This window comes from Acinonyx jubatus, chromosome D2 (genome assembly GCF_027475565.1).
Source record: "Acinonyx jubatus isolate Ajub_Pintada_27869175 chromosome D2, VMU_Ajub_asm_v1.0, whole genome shotgun sequence".
In the NCBI taxonomy this organism is placed as follows: Eukaryota; Metazoa; Chordata; class Mammalia; order Carnivora; family Felidae; genus Acinonyx; species Acinonyx jubatus.
The window spans coordinates 77,152,911-77,170,285 of NC_069393.1; the positions used below are offsets into that span (position 1 = coordinate 77,152,911).

Below are 17,375 nucleotides of genomic sequence, written 5' to 3' on the forward strand. Positions count from 1 at the left end.
AGTCTAGAAACAGAAACTCTAGGGAGTTTTTGGGGTGGAGGTGGATGGGGAGAAGCTGTCATTGTAGCTGTCGTTTTTGGACTCTGCTGAAACATATGTCTAAAAGAGGCTTTTGAACTTTAATGCACTGCAGAGTAATTGTTTGTTTTCCAGTCTGTCCACCCTTCTGGACAGAGTCCCCCAAGAACAAGAACTGTGTGACTGATGCATCTTCCCAGAGTCCCTCACCAGGCCTGCTCAATAATTGTTTGCAAAAAAGATGGAATGGAGGGATAAAGCCTTGTATAAATAAGGGTGAATTTCTGTGATATCGATAGATCTTAAGACAATGGGAAATGTGAGACCCTCGTTCACAGGTGGAAACTCCAGGAAAATGAGAACAAATCAGGGCAAAATAATGCAAATGCTTAGGGCAAATATTTCCTTCTCCACTCCAATTCTTGGTTAATTTCATGGCTATATGCATGTCCAGTGAAAGGGAGAATAATTTATTTCTATAGATGTATTGACCAAAATGGGATTTTTTTTTTGTCTGAGAGACCGAGTCGGTGGGGGGGGCCCTAAGGGTCAAACTGGAAAGAGCATCTATCCCACTTAATATCCAGAAAACCGGCAGGGCGTCGGCCCCAGGGAAACTACATTTCCCAGCGTGCCGCACACGGGCGGGAGAGAGCGTGAGCTCAGCCTTGGCGCGATGCTCTTTGGGAATTGTAGTTTCCACTCCTTCCTCACGGGCCGGGGGCTCAGCCTTGTGATAAAGGGAGACCACGTGATCGGAAAAACCGTGGTTTGCCTTTGAGCCGGAACAAGATGACTGGGTTGACCGACGCCGGGCCTCGGAGCAGACCAATTGGCGGCCTCGAATGAGACGTTGGCGTTTGAAATTAGCCAATTGCAGCCATGCGCTGGAGCTTCCTCTCCGCCTCTTTCGCCCAGCCCGCGAGTGCTCGGAGGGAAGCGAGGAGGTGGCGCGTCCGCGAGCGGCGGCCAAGTTGCTTCTGAAGGGAGCCCAAGGTAGCGGGGCGAGGCCACTGGGCGCAGGGACGGACCCGTCGGGGACTCCCCAGGTCCGGAGCTGCCAGAGCCGTCCGCAGGGAGCTCGTTTCGCTTCCATCGCTCTTTATTTTCGGAGCGTCTGGGGCGCTAGGCCCGGCGGAGGGGCCGGGTTGCGGGAGCCCGCGGCGGGCTATGCTGGGGGCTGGAGTTAGGGGTGCGCCGGTAGGGGTCGGGCCGGTTGGGGCGCTGAGCGGGGGCGGCGGGGGAGGAGCGGGTGAATCCCGACCGCGGTGGGCGCGCACGCTCCGCGCAGGCGCAGACGCCCGGTAGCCTACGTTCGCTAGTTCCCTCCCCGGTGAGACAGCCCCTTGCCGGGAAGGCACCCCTTCACCGTGACCCCCCTCTCCCCAGTGCTCGGCCAGCCCAGCACCCCGTCCTGGACCTTTGGGGACTGACTGGTCGCTTGTTCCGTAGATGACCGGTTCTAACGAGTTCAAACTGAACCAGCCACCCGAGGACGGCATCTCCTCGGTGAAGTTCAGCCCCAACACGTCCCAGTTCCTGCTGGTCTCCTCCTGGGACACGTCGGTGCGCCTCTACGATGTGCCGGCCAACTCCATGCGGCTCAAGTACCAGCACACCGGCGCCGTCCTGGACTGTGCCTTCTACGTACGTGTTCTCAGTTCGCGCACCTGCCCTCTTTGTTTTCGGGGATCCTGTGTTCATAGCGTCCTTCTAACAGCATTGGGTAGAAGCTTTTGTCCGTAGGCATTCGGGTAGCTCTTAACGTTTTCCTAAACACCCGTCTTGAGCCAAATACCGTTTTTTACTTTAACTTTTGGCGTTGGGGTTATGTAGAAGTCGGAAACTCGGTCTCCTTTCCAGTGGAGTAACCCTGCAAACTTTTTGGATACATGACACTTGTATTTGAAATTTGCCACCAGACGGTAAAATTTGGTTGCCTTATAAAAAGGAAGATTTTTTTTTTTTCCACTAGGAGATAGAAATGAAATGCCTGTTTTCCTCTCAGCCAATGAGCTGAAACAGTTCTCCTTAGTTTGCTGATGTAGTTTTTGCTTTCTTTTGTGCGCTTGGGGTTTTGTGTGTGTGTGTGTGTGTGTGTGTGTGTAAGAGAGAGAGCTCACATCCTGAACATAAAGTGAACAGATGGCTGTAGGAACCGGAATTTTGAAACACTGTGTAAATGTCTATAACTTTTAAATGTCTTGAAACTTTTATTTTGTAGGATCCAACGCATGCTTGGAGTGGGGGGTTAGACCATCAATTGAAAATGCATGATTTGAACACGGATCAAGGTAATATGGCCACATTTCTACCAGTTTATTGTTTTCTCAGCTCAGGTACTAAAGTGTAAATGTTTATTTAGGAAAAGTGGCTTCTGAATGCTTAGTTCCCAAGTTGTTTAGGTACAAGTAAAAGTGGCTTAAATTTAGGACTTTTTAAAAAATGATAACCGTAAGTTACTGATCACAAAATACCATGCATTTACTTTCTCAGTAAATTGAGTTCCATTAGGGTCTCCATTCTAAGTCTTTACATGAAGTTGCCCTTAAGGATATGACTTTAACCTGTCCTCAGAAGTGGACTGGATTCCACAGTAGTCTCCTGTACATTGGGATTTTCCAGGAAAGTGGTGATGTTTGAGTGTTCTTTGTTCTGAAGCTATTTTGGTTCAGACTGAAGGAAAATAGGTTTTTAAAAACTAGAGGTAAAAATAGCCAGTCATCTCCAGCTTCTATATTAATTCCACTTGTGTGATTATTTAGCCTAGAATATGCCTGAGTTGCATTTAGTGAATGAGTAATAGTTTTCTTATAGTTAATTTAAGAAATTAACTGAATAAATTAAGAAATTAATTAAGGTGCAGATAGGAAATGACTTACTTAGTTTTTTATGGTAACTTCGGAGCAGAGCAGAAGTGCAATGGAACTTAAATGCACAGAGCTCTTGGAGCATTAAAAAAATGTCTTTTTTGTATATGCATCTGTTAGGTAGAGTTGTACTTGAAGCAGTTGGCGAGGTACAAAGATATGACTACATGAGGGTGAGCTGGACAGTGGGAGGATGGAAAGAGGATGGGCACAATATTGAGTCAAAAAACCCCAAACAACTCAGAAGAGGATATTTCATGAAAGTCCCCTTGTCATGTAACTTAGAACTGCAGGTGTTTGGTTTTGTTTGTTAACAGCTTATTCCACACGGTAAGTTAGCTTGCAGGTTTGGGTCCTCTTTGTTGGAAAACTTCGGAGAAAAAACACACTGAAATACAAAGATTTTTCATATGGAGACTATAATTAAGGGAATTAGCTGTTTATTTGCAGGAGGTCATTGCCGAACTTCATGAGGAATTTTTTTGTGTGTGTCAGTGATATGTTTTTAAATAGGTGGTTTTTCTGTTTGAGGATCAGGACCACATAATCTTTGTTGTGTTCTTAGCATGTGGTATAGATTTTGGCACATACTGGACATTTAGCAGATGTTAGTTGAATGAATGAATGAGATTGGGTGAAGAATTGAAATTGAAAGGAAGGAAATTGTGTATTGGAAACTTGATCCACCATTTGAAAGCCAGGGGACTCATCCTGAGACTCTCTGCCTTCCTTATCCCCTAGCTTTCAGATGATAGTGTTACCACGTAAATAAGTTTCTTACAAATATTAATCTAATGCAGCAAGTTTTATCCAGTTCCAGAAGACCAGAGTTTTCTACTCATTCATTCATTCATTCATTCATTCAGCAGATATTTGAGTACCTCCATGTACCAGAACCTGCAGTAGATAAAGTCAGAACTGTAGAGTTTGACAAGGTTTCTGATTTTTAAGGAATCTAGGATCAAGTGAGGAAAATAACAGCTATGCCACCCATTTAATGCAATGTGAAATTCAAGTCAGCCTTTGGTATGTGTCATGCCAGTGAATCAAACTATGCATTGTAAGGTGAACAGAGGAATGGATGACTGTAGTCATGGAGACATTTTTCTGTGTGCGGACGTTTTCATCGAGTTGGTGGAAGCGGATTCATTACAGTTTAATGAATGTTTCCTTCTATTCACTTGAGGAATCTTTGTTCAGGAGAGGTAGTAAAGGTGGGTGATTTTTTTTTTTTTTTTTCTCTCTTTCTCCCCTCCACTGTAGAAAATCTTGTTGGAACCCATGATGCCCCTATCAGATGTGTTGAATACTGTCCAGAAGTGAATGTGATGGTTACAGGGAGCTGGGATCAGACGGTTAAATTGTGGGATCCCAGAACTCCTTGTAATGCAGGGACCTTCTCTCAGCCTGAAAAGGTAGGCTCTTTCCATTCATAACAGGAATTTTAGTCTCACGGGTGATTTGACTTGGTACACGTTTGCTGAAGATGGTGTTGAACTTGAAGGTTAACTACCAGTTGATGAGGAGCGCCTGGCTGGCTCAGTGAGTAGAGCAGGCGACTCTTAATCTCAGGGTCGTGAGTTCAAACCCCATGCTGGGCATATAGAATACTTAATTGAGTCTGTTTTACAACACAGATGTTTTGAGCAAAAGGAAATGAATTTTGGTGTGTGGGTTAACTTTTTTTTTTTTTTTCTGTTGTCCTCTTTGTGCTAGATGGCACTAGTAAATAAACCCACTGCTGTGTATTATTAATGCTTTAAATCCCAGGACTGAGAAGCAACTCCGTGCCTTTTCAGAGAAGTCATTTAGCAGAGACCGTTGGATTGCCTTAAATTGGGTTTGACATGCCCAAACCAGGGAGTAGGATGGAGTGTCACTCATTTTCACTTAGGACCCGAGGTTTCATTTGAGCGGACTGTTAAGAGGGTGAAATGGGTTATCACTTGAGGTGAGAAAGGCGTCCTGCATTCCTTGGTTTTTGCCATTTGTGTATTTATTTTTATTATTGATAGATGTAGTTTGAAGGCTGTACTGAGGGAAGCTTTTTAAAACTGAAACTCTGTGTATTATTCTAACCTTTTCATCTGGACAGTGAAAGTAATTGAGCATTCTTGCTGTATCCTCATCAGCCTTTATCAGGTGGTAGTTGATTTTAAAGATCGATTGTTTTAGCAGTTTAAAGGTATCCTTCACTTGAATCTATTTCCTTAGTGTAAATATACTATTCACAGCCCCTGCTAGCCATCATTATATACTGTAGTGCATCCAAAGAGCCATTATTTTTGTCACATCACAGTCGAATCTACTCCTGGCAAGACCTTTGTTCAGAATAAAATAATTGCATTGTTTCTAGTTTTGATTTATGGTTGTATGTAACATGTTAAGAGCTGTGATAAATTGCAGACAGAATATCGTATAATGGACAGCCACACTGAATCAAGCTGCTTATTGGTTCAGCAAGGTTCATTATGTCACTTTTTTTAATACTTTCTTTGATAAATGTATAGACCTAGTCAGTGGCCTGACAGTGGTTTCACTTGATTTACGATCAGTGGGGATAGAAAGCCCTATTAGAAGCTTGTGTGTCACCTGTATAGTAAAGATTTAAGATAAAATTCCCAATCTGATCGTGCTAGTATAAATCGATCTCTTTCTGGATTCTGTGTTGTTTAAGTTTGGCGTTTCACATGTCTTAGGTTAATTTCTGGTTTTCTGCAAATGTGTTTTGTGAGGAAACTGGTAAAGCTTTACATCTTTCTTATTTAAATGTGCTTAACTAAATCTACTGTTTGGAATCTTTCTAATTCCTCGTAATTTCCCTTAGATTAGTTGGTTGAATTTGAAGGCCAGATTGTGGAGATGATTTGATTGTTAATTGTTAAACCTAACTTGGTATTTTTGGTTGGTGGTATGCAGTTAACACACTGGTGGCTACTAACCTTGTGTTTTAACCACTGAACGTTAAAGAGGTGTCTTACATTGCAGGGCCTGGGTTCTCTTCATTTTTTAATAGTGTTTCTTCAGGTTTTAAAATACTAAATCAGGTTCAATTAGAGTTGCTTATTAGTTGAAAGTAATAAGCAGAGTACAATTATATATCTAAAGTCTAGCTTTAAAAAAATTATTTAACGTGATCAGGAAAATACATTGTGCCGCCTTTTTCATCAGTTTGCTATCTGTTTGGTCCCCCAAATAGCATGTTTGAAAATAAACCACTTGAAATGCTTGCTTGCAGGAAATTCTGTAACTTGTTATAAAGGAATTTTTTGCGAAAGTCGTTGTAATACTGCAAAAAGGGCATGATGGGGGTGGGGGATAGATGCTTTTAGGGGAGAAAATGCTTTTTAAATTTTCACTAATGATGAACTTTGTCTTGAGTGTTTAGTATGACATCAGGGCACAAGAATGTGCTTTGTCACATGCCAGACCACTGTCCTCGTCTTTTGAGTTCATATGCCACAAAAAGCAACTAAGCAGCTAATTGACGATGGCTTCTTCATTCTTCTTAGAAAGGCCTAATTTTATTCAGTGTGACAGCTGAGAAAAATCAAGATTTTTAGAGTCAAACATGAAATCTTTTTTCAAAAGGTGGTCATAGAAAAATAACTTTGAAAATGATTCTCTTATGAAAAGTTAGATGCCCGTGGAGAGGTTTCTTGAATTGTTTTATGGCTTTATTGTTTCCTTTTCGAGTAGTTTTTACGGTTTTATATTGTCACTAAATGAAACAAGAAGACTGGAAAAATTGTTAAATAATTTATCACCAAGAGAATTAAATCTTCCAAAGTGTTTTTGCAGAGTTAGAATGTACATAATACAATACTTCGCTAAGTACTAAGAATATACTGGGTTGAAGATTTTGTGCAAATTACTTGGTTTGTAAAGCTGTAATATTTAGAATTTAATTCCGGTGTTTGAGAACCTGATCGGCTAACTTTTTTATGGTTTTATGATTAGTGGACTTTTGGGGGACCAAATATCATTTTCTGGCAAATAGGTGGATTTTAGTGAGTTTTGGTCTTTCTTGAAAGGTGTATACCCTCTCAGTGTCTGGAGACCGGCTGATTGTGGGCACTGCAGGCCGCAGGGTGTTGGTGTGGGACTTGCGGAACATGGGCTACGTACAGCAGCGCCGGGAGTCCAGCCTCAAGTACCAGACCCGCTGCATACGGGCTTTTCCCAACAAGCAGGTGCGCACCTGTCCCCCCCCCCCCCCCCCCCAACCTTCCTTCAGTTTGAAAATAAGAGGATCTCACTGGTCATTGCCTTTTAAAGCTTCGCTTCTCTTTTGTTTGTAATCAGTAGTGGTTTAGAATTTGCTGTTACGTTTTCAGCAGCCTTGTGTTACAGAGTAGTGTGTTAACCCAGTTTCAGAGAAGATCTTGACGTTCAGAGAAATCAAATCATCTACCATGGTTGGAACAGAGGTCTTCTGATTCCTTGGTCCAGGATGCTTGACAGGTATACGGTAATCCAAGAGGGTTTTGCAGACATTTCCATTCACCAAACCCATGAATTCAGACTTAGGTCTGGAAACTCAGGATTATGGAATTGGCTCTTCTCTCTTTTTTTTTTTTTTTGGCCTCTTTGTAACCCTAACACGAATGGAGTTCTTTAGCAGGTCTGACAGCCGCACTTGGATTTAAAAAAAAAAAAAAAAAAAGCCACTGAAGTTAGAGAGGCCATGCTCTTTACATAATGACTTACTCTTGATATACAGGTTCTCCTCCCTTGTCATCACTGCTAAACAAGACTGCCCTGTTTATTACTGAGCCCCTTCTCCCCTCAGATCCTGAAAGTTTGAAGGAGAGTTGGTGGTGTGGTCAGCTGCTGTAAGAATTTTACAAGAGGAAAAGTCATTAAAAACGGCAGTTATCTTTGGAATCTTCTGCTGTCCTTTCATGGTTGAGGATCTGGATGCAGTTATGCTGGTTATTCTTTTGGCCCTTTATCTCAAAAGGCTAGTGCCTTAAATGGTGATCCCTGTTCTTTTTCTCAGGAAATTGTAAATTTCCATTGAAGATAAGGAATGGCAGTTATGTGAAACTTTTCTAGATCTAAGCATGTGATTAAAATATCCTTGCATTTATCAATCTCATTTTTAGGTCACATCTAAAACTTTGTTAGGCCATCTCTAGTGGGTCATGGAAGTTTCAGATTTCACTGATTTTTTTTTTTTCTCCCTAAGTAGTTCTTCAGGAATAATTTGTTTTCATACCTTGAAGAATTAAAAAAAAAAAATACAGACTCCTTATTTATCTTATGTTTCAGTTTCTTTGACATACTGTCATTTCAAGGAAAGGTGAGAAAAGGTTTGAAATGGTAACCCACTTTTGAACATTGTTGAAAATCTGTGTCGTTTATGTGTGAGCTCAGCTTGCTGTAGTTCAATGCAAGGGGCAGGATGACTGAGATGGAAGGCTGGCATTCTAGCTCATTTGGATCTTTGATCCCCCCACTGGAGGAATCCCCCTTCTTACAGTTGTTGGAGGTAGAGAGGCCCAGGGCATAGCAAATTATATCCAACTGATGGAACACATTTGAGCCCCATTTGAGCCCCCTCTGGACAGGACGAATAAATGATACTGAAGCCCTTTAGGATTCTTGTCTATATTTTAAAAAGTTACTAGATGTGATAGCTTTATTGTTCTTTTTCTATAGAACAGGTATTCATGTTCTCTAAGTTCTGGAATGGTCATAGCTTTGTTAGTACAGCTTAAAACCTACACCTGGTTAAAACCTGGCTGTACTTATCTTTCATTTCTGAAATAACCGTCTTTAGCACAGGTTGAATTTGGGAATCAGTGCTTTGTTTTGGGAAGCTGGAGTCACCAGTTTTGTCCTTCTTTGCTTCCCTCTTGGCAGGGTTATGTATTAAGCTCCATCGAAGGTCGAGTGGCAGTTGAGTACTTGGACCCGAGCCCTGAAGTGCAGAAGAAGAAGTATGCCTTCAAGTGTCACAGACTAAAGGAGAATAACATTGAGCAGATTTACCCGGTCAATGCCATTTCCTTTCACAACATCCATAATACATTTGCTACAGGTACGGGATGGCAGGTGAACCTGCGTCGTATCACTGAGATAACAGATTTTGCTGTAATTGAACATGAGGCATTTATACTTAGGCAGGGTTTAAAAAAAGAATTGTGCTTGCTTTTTCTGATATTTAGGGAGCAGAAATTTTATGTGATCCTCTGTGGGGAAAATGTAACTCATGTGATCTTAAAAATTAACCGTTAAAGGTCCTGTTTTTTTTTTTTTTTTTTTTCCCCCTGTGTCTGCTTTTTAAGAATCCTTTTACCTCTTTTGAAATGACTTCTAGGCGGCTCTGATGGATTTGTCAACATTTGGGATCCGTTTAACAAAAAGCGATTGTGCCAGTTCCATCGGTACCCCACCAGCATTGCATCGCTTGCCTTCAGTAATGATGGGACCACGCTCGCAATAGCATCATCGTATATGTATGAAATGGATGACACGGAACATCCTGAAGATGGTATCTTCATTCGCCAAGTGACAGATGCCGAAACAAAACCCAAGTGAGTATGCTTCACCTGTATTTGAGCCTTTTCTTGCATTCAACCCAGGATTTATTAATTTTTCTAAATTCACGAATAGCATTGTTGATGCCTGCTCGATATTACAGCTGACTGTAGGGTTGGAGTTGATTTTATCTTGTTCTCCCAAGCTTTCAATATCCGTAGGTTGATAGACGTCTGATGGATAAAATTGTGCCCAGTTGTTTGGTAGAGAAGAATGTCAAACTCTCATTCTTCTTGAATAGGCACTATTATTTGAATCTCTGGAGTTATTACTAGGACACTGCTTCAAAATTGAGGAATTCAAGAATAATTAATTTTAGCGAATCTGTTTAAGATATTTGAGAATTTGAACCACCAAAAATCTTTCCTCTCCAGCGAGGTTGTTCCTTTAATATTTACACAAAGTGAATGACCTTCAGGTCTTACTGGAAACCCGGAATGATATGGCCTTGCCTGGAATAGCAGATTTCCGTAGTTTTGAAATTTTCATAGCTGTCTTTGGCTCTTGGTTGTAACTGTTGACAGAGAGGAACAATTGACATTTTTTTTGGTACCAGCAGGGCCGAGCTCTTTACTTACTTACCTGTACCAGGCCTAAGGGAAAACTGATACTTAGGCGCTTTTAAACCGTAAAACACCTGCCCCCGCGGGTCTTTGTCCCTGTTCTCTGTCCCTCTCTACCCAGGCCTCAGTAAATATAGAATGACTGGATGTTTTCAAGATTCTTCTACGTTCTGAGTTAAAATGGTTTAACACCCTCGCTAAATTGGTTGAGTCCCAGAGAAGGGGCAGAGTGTTAAATATTTCATATGATGCATATTTTTACAGATTTGACTTTAGAAAAGACTTAGTATGTGAAGCCTGTTGGATAAAGGGCTGTGTTTGCATTTAATCTCTCACTTTTGTGTTTCTTGTCCTGGCCGGCCATTTTGATCTCATGCTGTTCTTTTTTTTCTTTTGAACTTGTAGGTCACCATGTACTTGACAAGATTTCATTTACTTAAGTGCCATGTTGATGATAATAAAACAATTCGTACTGCCTAATGGTGGATTTATTACTAATAACAAAGAAACCAGGGAAATATATTAATCTTAATATTATAAGAACCTGAAAATAATGGAAAAGTGGTTTTTATTGATTTTTTTTTTTTTCTTTTAAACCGAACACTCTTAAGTGCATGAGACGGTTGATGGTTTGCTGCATTAAAGGTATTCGGGCAAACAAAATTGGAGGGCAGTGATTGCACTTTTGAGAGTCAGTTTTGACCTTGATAATTTTTGTTTCCACTGTGGAAATAACATGTTTGTAAATAAACACAGGTAATAAAAACCCCTTTGCATTCTTTCTGGACCTTAAATGGTGGAGGAAAAGGCTCTTGAGCCATTTGTTTCTTTTGCTGGTTGTAGTTGCTAATTCTAAAGCTGCTTCAGACTGCCTCATGAGGAGGTTAATCTACAATTAAACAGTATTTCCTCTTGGCCGTCCATTATTTTCCGAAGCAGATGGTTCATCGTTTCCTGGGCTGTTCAACAAAGCGAGGTTAAGGTTAGACTCCTGGGAATCAGCTAGTTTTCAATCTTATTAGGGTGCAGAAGGAAAACTAATAAGAAAACCTCCTAACTTCATTTTGTGACTGTAAACAATTATTTATTAGCAAACAATTGATCCCAGAAGGGCAAATTGTTTGAGTCAGTAATGAGCTGAGAAAAGACAGAGCATATCTGTGTATTTGGAAAAATAATTGTAACGTAATTGCAGTACATTTAGACAGGCATCTATTTGGACCTGTTTCTATCTCTAAATGAATTTTTGGAAACATTAATGAGGTTTACATATTTCTCTGACATTTATATAGTTCTCATGTCCATTTCAGTTGCCCAGCCGCTGGTGATTAAGGTTAAAAAGAAAAAAAATTATAGTGAGAATGAGATTCACTTTAATGTAATGCCCTGAAGCAGAACACGAACTTGGCTTGGCCTGTTCTAGCTGGTTCCAGATAGTATTTCTGTTGTCAAACTTTTGGTGTTTCATATGTATTCTTTGCACATGTACGTTTTTGAATGGGACTTGGACGTCTACTGAAATTGATCCATGACGTGTTTTTAAAAAAATTCTTTTGATAACAGAGAAAGGTCTTATTTTTAAGTGTTTCAGTGGAAACTTAGTGCAAGTCTGAACCCATCTTTTGAAATGTATTTTCTTCATTGCAGGTCCACGTAATCATCTCGTGAAAGTGGTTTCTCTGTGGAAAGCTTTGTTTTGCTTCCTACAAATGCATACTTATCCCCTAAGGGATGCGTTATAGTCATTGTGGACACCTTATTTAGTATGTGGATTTCCCAGTTTTCTGTCTTAAAACAACTTGTCTGTGTGCCCTTTCATGCTGACTTTGTGTAGGGTGAGGAGTCTTTGTGTCCTTGTGCGGTGGTCTGAAGAATTGTCCCCACCCCAGCAAGCCCCGTGGTTGTTTATGAGCAGCTTGAGCTCTTTTTTGTAAAATAATCTAAACCTGTTATTTCCGTGCTGCCTAATAAATCAGAGATTCAGAACCCTTAAATGTTGGATGTTTTTAAACGTTGGTAATTAATGTAATTTACTTCATAAAAAGGCTTCTGTAAAGCAAAACTCCCTCCATCAAGGGCCTGGTGGGGATGACATTGTACCTTTAAGTCCACACTGCCTCGTTTAATTATGCCTATTCTGGTGTACGTTGGGGATTCAGTCCTGGCTAAAGTGATCTGTTGGAGTTGTGCCATTTCCCTGGTGCCCTCTTCTGGATCGGCGGGGCCCCTGAGCCGACTGGGCTGCATCACAGGGGGGGGGGCACGGACCGTGCACGGCTGACGGGCGCCCTTTGGCGTGGCGCTCTCCTGGTGCTGGTGCGGGAGGGCACATGTGGCCCATACATCCCTGGGCTGGCGTGGTCCCCGTACGCGCGCACGCAGAGCCAGATGACAGACCCGGCTGTACTTCTCCATCAGATGCTAAATCAAAGTGAAGCCCTTGGGATGGTCAATAATGTAACAGCCAGAGACTAACTGACGGTATTGGTTCTTTAGTGTGATGATGTGCTTTTTAGAGTCATAACCACTTGGTCGCGGACAGAGCAGAAATTTAAACCATTGTGTAACTGAAAGAGAATTAATACGGTATTGTCAGAGGTGACTGAAATTAAAGCAACGTTTGGGACCTGTTTCAAGTAGGTGGTGTGGGAGAGCTTTTTTTGGTACTTCTGTGTGGATGTCCTCTCCTCTCTCCTGAAACTCGTCTCAGCCTGAATGTGTCTCCTTGCCTCCCCTGTGGACCGTTAGCCACTTCGCGGTTTGCCTGCTTATGATGACAGCTGCTTCCCCCCCCAAATGACCCAGTGTAATTCCTTAGTGTTTTCAGTGATTTCCCTTCTCCACGGTCTCGTCATGGTTTTTACGTTTCTCTTTTTTTTTTTTTTTTTAAAGTGTATTTGTTCATTTTGAGAAAAGAGAGTGTGTGTACACAAGCTGGGGAGGGGCAGAGAGAGAAGGAGCGAGAGAATCCCCAGCAGGCTCTGCACAGAGCTTGACCTGGGGCTCGATCCCACGAACTGGGAGATCGTGGCCTGAGCCGCACACAGTCAGGTGTCGGGCGCTCAACCGACTGAGCCACCCAGGTGCCCCAGTTCCGATGATTCTTTGTGCTGCTCTCCCACTGTCTTAAAAGGGTCTTCCGCCCATCTGGGGGCATGCAGCAGCCTTCGGTCTCTGTCCTAAGTTCTCCCGTCTTGTGGAGCAGTGACTTTCAGACCTTTTAGCTGTGATCCCAGGAGAAATCTATTTGAACCGCAGTCCAGAACACAGAGGTCGATACAGTATGTGTAACAGACACACGTTTCATAAACTTGCCCTTTGTGCCTGGGACGCATCTGCTTGTCTTTTTTCCTTTTCTAAAGAAATGCTGGTTACGGCCCCTTGAACTGTGTGTGTAACAAATGCCTTGCCACCTCTAATTTGAAAAAGCTGCTCTATACCACTCAAGATTTTAAACACACTTGCTTTTTTTCTCATGCTGTGCTTGGGATTGTCAAGTGCTCCCTGTTGCTCATAGACGTCCCTGCGTCACTTTATGGGAAGGTGTGTGTCCGAGGCCCGCAGATCACCAGGAAGCCACTGCTGACTGTCCCGGTGCTCGCAGAAGAAGGGGGCTGACCGCTGGGGACTCTGACAAGTGGATGGAGATGTGGCAGCCACACCTGCTTCTGAGTTCTGTGTAGAAACTTAGGGGTACATCAGTTCCTCCTCTGTTCTGGGGAAAATCCTGGCCCTGTTGGAAGGACCGAGGCCAGACTACACACTTGGCCTTTGGCATTCAAGCCCTTTATTGTTCTGCGTTTGTTATCTGTTAAATGTGTTTCCCAAGGTGTTTTGCTGTCCATTAATCTCTTCAGTGAAAAAGGATTGTGTGGTCAAATACGACTAGATTTCTTCTCCAGGGGCGGAAGCTCTTGTTAAGAGCTTGGAGAACTCCAACAACGAAGACGTGCCTGTTAACTTTGTTAAACCTAGTTTTCCCAAATTTCTTTGCCCCTGAGCCTCTGTTCTTTCCCCTCGTCCCGTGTTCCCACACCCCCTTCCCTGTCCCCCCAACACTGTACATTTTACCGTTCCCCAGAAAAAAGATCAGGATTTTGTACTCAGTGCTGGGCTGTTTGCTTTACTGTTACTCAGATACACGTGCTGACTGCCAGGTTTCACAGTGTTGCTCAGACTTTTCCCTTTTCTGAATTGCTCTTTGAGTTTTCATTTGAATCCTTCTGTAAGGTCCTGTTCGAGATCCCTTTTTCCATGAAACCCTCGTCACTGCAGCTCGCGAGAGTATATTCCTCGAAGCTTGCGGGAAGCACCTCCTGTCTCTATACCTTTAGCATATGCTGCCTGGCATTGTACCTGTTTTGTATGTCTGCACCTTACCTCACCTGTTACGTTCCATCAGAAATGGGGAGCACACGGTTTTGTATGCTCTGGCACATGAGCACTGCACCACTTCGGTGTTGTTGAATGATCGGGGTGATCTCTTTTTTCAGAATAATTTTCAGTGTAATTTTGGAATAGCCCTTTGGTGTCCAGTGCGCTGGACGTGTGATCTTTAGCTTTGTTAATTCAATAAGCACTTGACAACTGGTACAGAATTAACGTTTATGGTAGACAAATTTGGATAACTGCATACAAAAAACGAATTGTACTATCAACTGGTCCTACAATAGGAGATGACAGTTTGGTTACTCAGAATATCCATCCTTCAGAATTTTCTGTGCACATCTTCCTGTAAATAAGCGTTTTTGTTAACCACATCAAATGAAAATGCCTGGGTGAACGTGTTTGGAGATTTTCTTTGAGATGGTTTGATTTATGGTACGTGCCATGCGTCTTTGTGACATTTACTTTGAGGAGGCGTCCTAGGCGTGCTTTGAAGTCGTCGGTGGCTGGTCAGCCCCTAGAGCATTTGAAGCCTGGGTGCGAGCGATCTTACGGCGGTGGCCGAGAGGAGTCTGGCCCTGGCGAACTCAAGACACAGATTTCAAATCTGCACCCCCAAGTGTCATATTGGACAGGTGTTCCAAATGGCTGGTGACAGTTGGTAAATGAGCTGCTTCTCACATGGCCTCACTCTTTCGGCTTTTCCAGAGAGGCTGCAGGTGCCTACTTTACCTACATCTAAGATGCTCCTGAGCGATACGGTGGGGGAGGGGTGGGGGGGGGGCCTTTGGTATATATCATTTGATAAAACTTGGGTCATATAGAAGAACCCTGCTTTATACACTTAAATGGGGGAAATTTTCTCGTAGTTTGTTTCTTGCCTTATTTTTAATTGCCACCTAGTAGGAATATTGGACAAATATTTAATGCCTGCTGTATGCCAGGCACTGCTATGTGTCGAGGCTCCGGTGGGAAGTAGGATAAAGTACCTGCTCTTGCTAGGTTTCCAGTCTGGGGCAGGGATTGTGGCGGGCAGTGATGAGCACGCAGGCAATTCTGGCTGGCAAGTGCTGTGACACCATATAGTGTGACCAAGTTTTGCTTTCAAGCACTTGGCTGACCTTTGGTCCTCACATCTATCCTGTTAGTGAAGAGGGCAGTTAGGTTTGGTGATTGCTCTTAAACCTGAACTCATTAATAACGCAGACACTGTAACAGCCTGGGCACCAGGAAGAGCAGTGTGGACAGAGAGCCCCTGTTCAAGAACTTTCTGGTTAGTACTTTAAAGAGGAAAGAGTGTTGCGAGCTCCTGTAGTCTTAGAGCCCCCTCACCTGTTTGGCCTGTTATTCCTCCAGAATTGTGCCTGCTTGTTTTTTTTTTGGGAAGTGTGATGAGACAGCTTGAGTCCAGCCTTCGAACCTGACTGAATCCTCACTTTTCTGCTTGACCCCTTGAGTAACAGTGGTCAGGTCAATTTCTTCCTTTCTTTTCCTTTTTTTTTTTTTTTTTAAATGTTTGTTCATTTTTGAGAGAGACTGAGCATGAGGTGGGGAGGGGCAGAGAGAGACACACAGAATCTGAAGCAGGCTCCAGGCTCTGGGCTGGGCTCAGGAACTGTGAGATCATGACCTGAGCCAAAGTCGGACCCTCGGCGGACTGAGCCACCCAGGTGCCCCTGTGGTCAGGTAATCTCTGAGCCAGAAAATGGAGAAAACACCTAATTCATGGAGTTACAAATGAGTATATAGCAGAAAGTTTGCCTGACAGTGTCCATGAATAGTAAATCCTTGCTCTCCTTGGATAAAAAATATTCAATTCATGGCTCTCACGTCTTAATAATTGACTTTTAAGTTTTTGTTTTTTCATTTTAATATACTAATGTAGTTCTCAGGTTATCTATAAGATTCCTAGTTCGTGTGTGTGTGTGTGTGTGTGTGTGTGTGTGTGTGCATAGTAAGGATTTTATATTGGTTTTGCTTTTAGTTTTTTATTTTTTATTATTTTTTAAAATATAGTTTATTGTCAAATTGGGTAACATACAGTGTGTACAGCGTGCTCTTGATTTTGGGGGTAGATTCCCGTGGTTCATCGGTTACATACAACACCCAGTGCTCATCCCAACAAGTGCCCCCCTCAATACCCATCCCTCAGTTTCCCCTCTCCCCCACCCCCCCCATCAACCCTCAGTTCTCTGTATTTAAGAGTCTCTTATGGTTTGCCTCCCTCCCTCTCTGTTTGTAACTATTTTCTCCCCTTCCCTCCCCCCCCCCCCATGGTCTGTTAAGTTTCTCAAGATCCACATATGAGTGAAAACATACGATATCTGTCTTTCTCTGATGACTTATTTTACTTAGCATAATACTTTCCAGTTCCATCCACGTTGCTGCAAATGGCCAGATTTCATTCTTTCCCACTGCCAAGGAGTATTCCATTGTATATATAAACCACATCTTCTTTACCCATTCGTCAGTTGATGGACATTTAGGCTCTTTCCATAATTTGGCGATTGTTGAAAGTGCTGCTGTAAACATTGGGGTACACGTGCCCCTATGCATCAGCACTCCTGTATCCCTTGGGTAAATTCCTAGCAGTGCTATTGCTGGGTCATAGGGTGATTCTATTTTTAATTTTTTGAAGACCCCCCCACACTGTTTTCCAGAGCGGATGCACCAGTTTGCATTCCCACCAACAGTGCAAGAGGGTTCCTGTTTCTCCACATCCTCTCCAGCATCTGTAGTCTCCTGAGTTGTTCATTTTAGTCATTCTGACCGGCGTGAGGTGGTATCTCAGTGTGGCCTTGATTTGTATTTCCCTGATGATGAGTGACGTTGAGCAAGATTCCTAGTTCTTAAGTTTGTCAGTATATGTATCTTTTTAAAAACATTGACAAGCTTTTTCAAGCCTTCAGAAATACTCAGAACCATCCAGATTTTGCCATGTTAATATTGCCATATTTACTTAATTGCTTATCTTTATTTTTTTTTTAATTTT

At 42.6% G+C, this 17,375-nt stretch overlaps 1 protein-coding gene across 7 annotated transcripts in view; it reads left to right on the forward strand.

Annotated features, from left to right (window-relative positions):
* The first annotated feature begins 872 nt into the window (after positions 1-872).
* Positions 873-17,375, forward strand: part of BUB3 (BUB3 mitotic checkpoint protein) — a 74,506-nt gene continuing 58,003 nt past the window's right edge. Inside the window, exons 1-8 of one of the 7 annotated variants that reach the window (XM_027063315.2) lie at positions 873-1,014; positions 1,471-1,665; positions 2,243-2,312; positions 4,152-4,303; positions 6,923-7,081; positions 8,757-8,934; positions 9,214-9,430; positions 10,403-11,991. In XM_027063315.2, the coding sequence (XP_026919116.1) occupies positions 1,471-1,665; positions 2,243-2,312; positions 4,152-4,303; positions 6,923-7,081; positions 8,757-8,934; positions 9,214-9,430; positions 10,403-10,418 (987 nt within the window). In that variant the 5' untranslated portion in view covers positions 873-1,014 and the 3' untranslated portion in view covers positions 10,419-11,991. Of the gene's footprint in view, positions 1,068-1,470; positions 1,666-2,242; positions 2,313-4,151; positions 4,304-6,922; positions 7,082-8,756; positions 8,935-9,213; positions 9,431-10,402; positions 11,992-17,375 lie in introns of those variants that run through there. The other 6 variants (XM_053206790.1, XM_027063313.2, XM_027063314.2 and 3 more) reach the window with 6 other exon arrangements.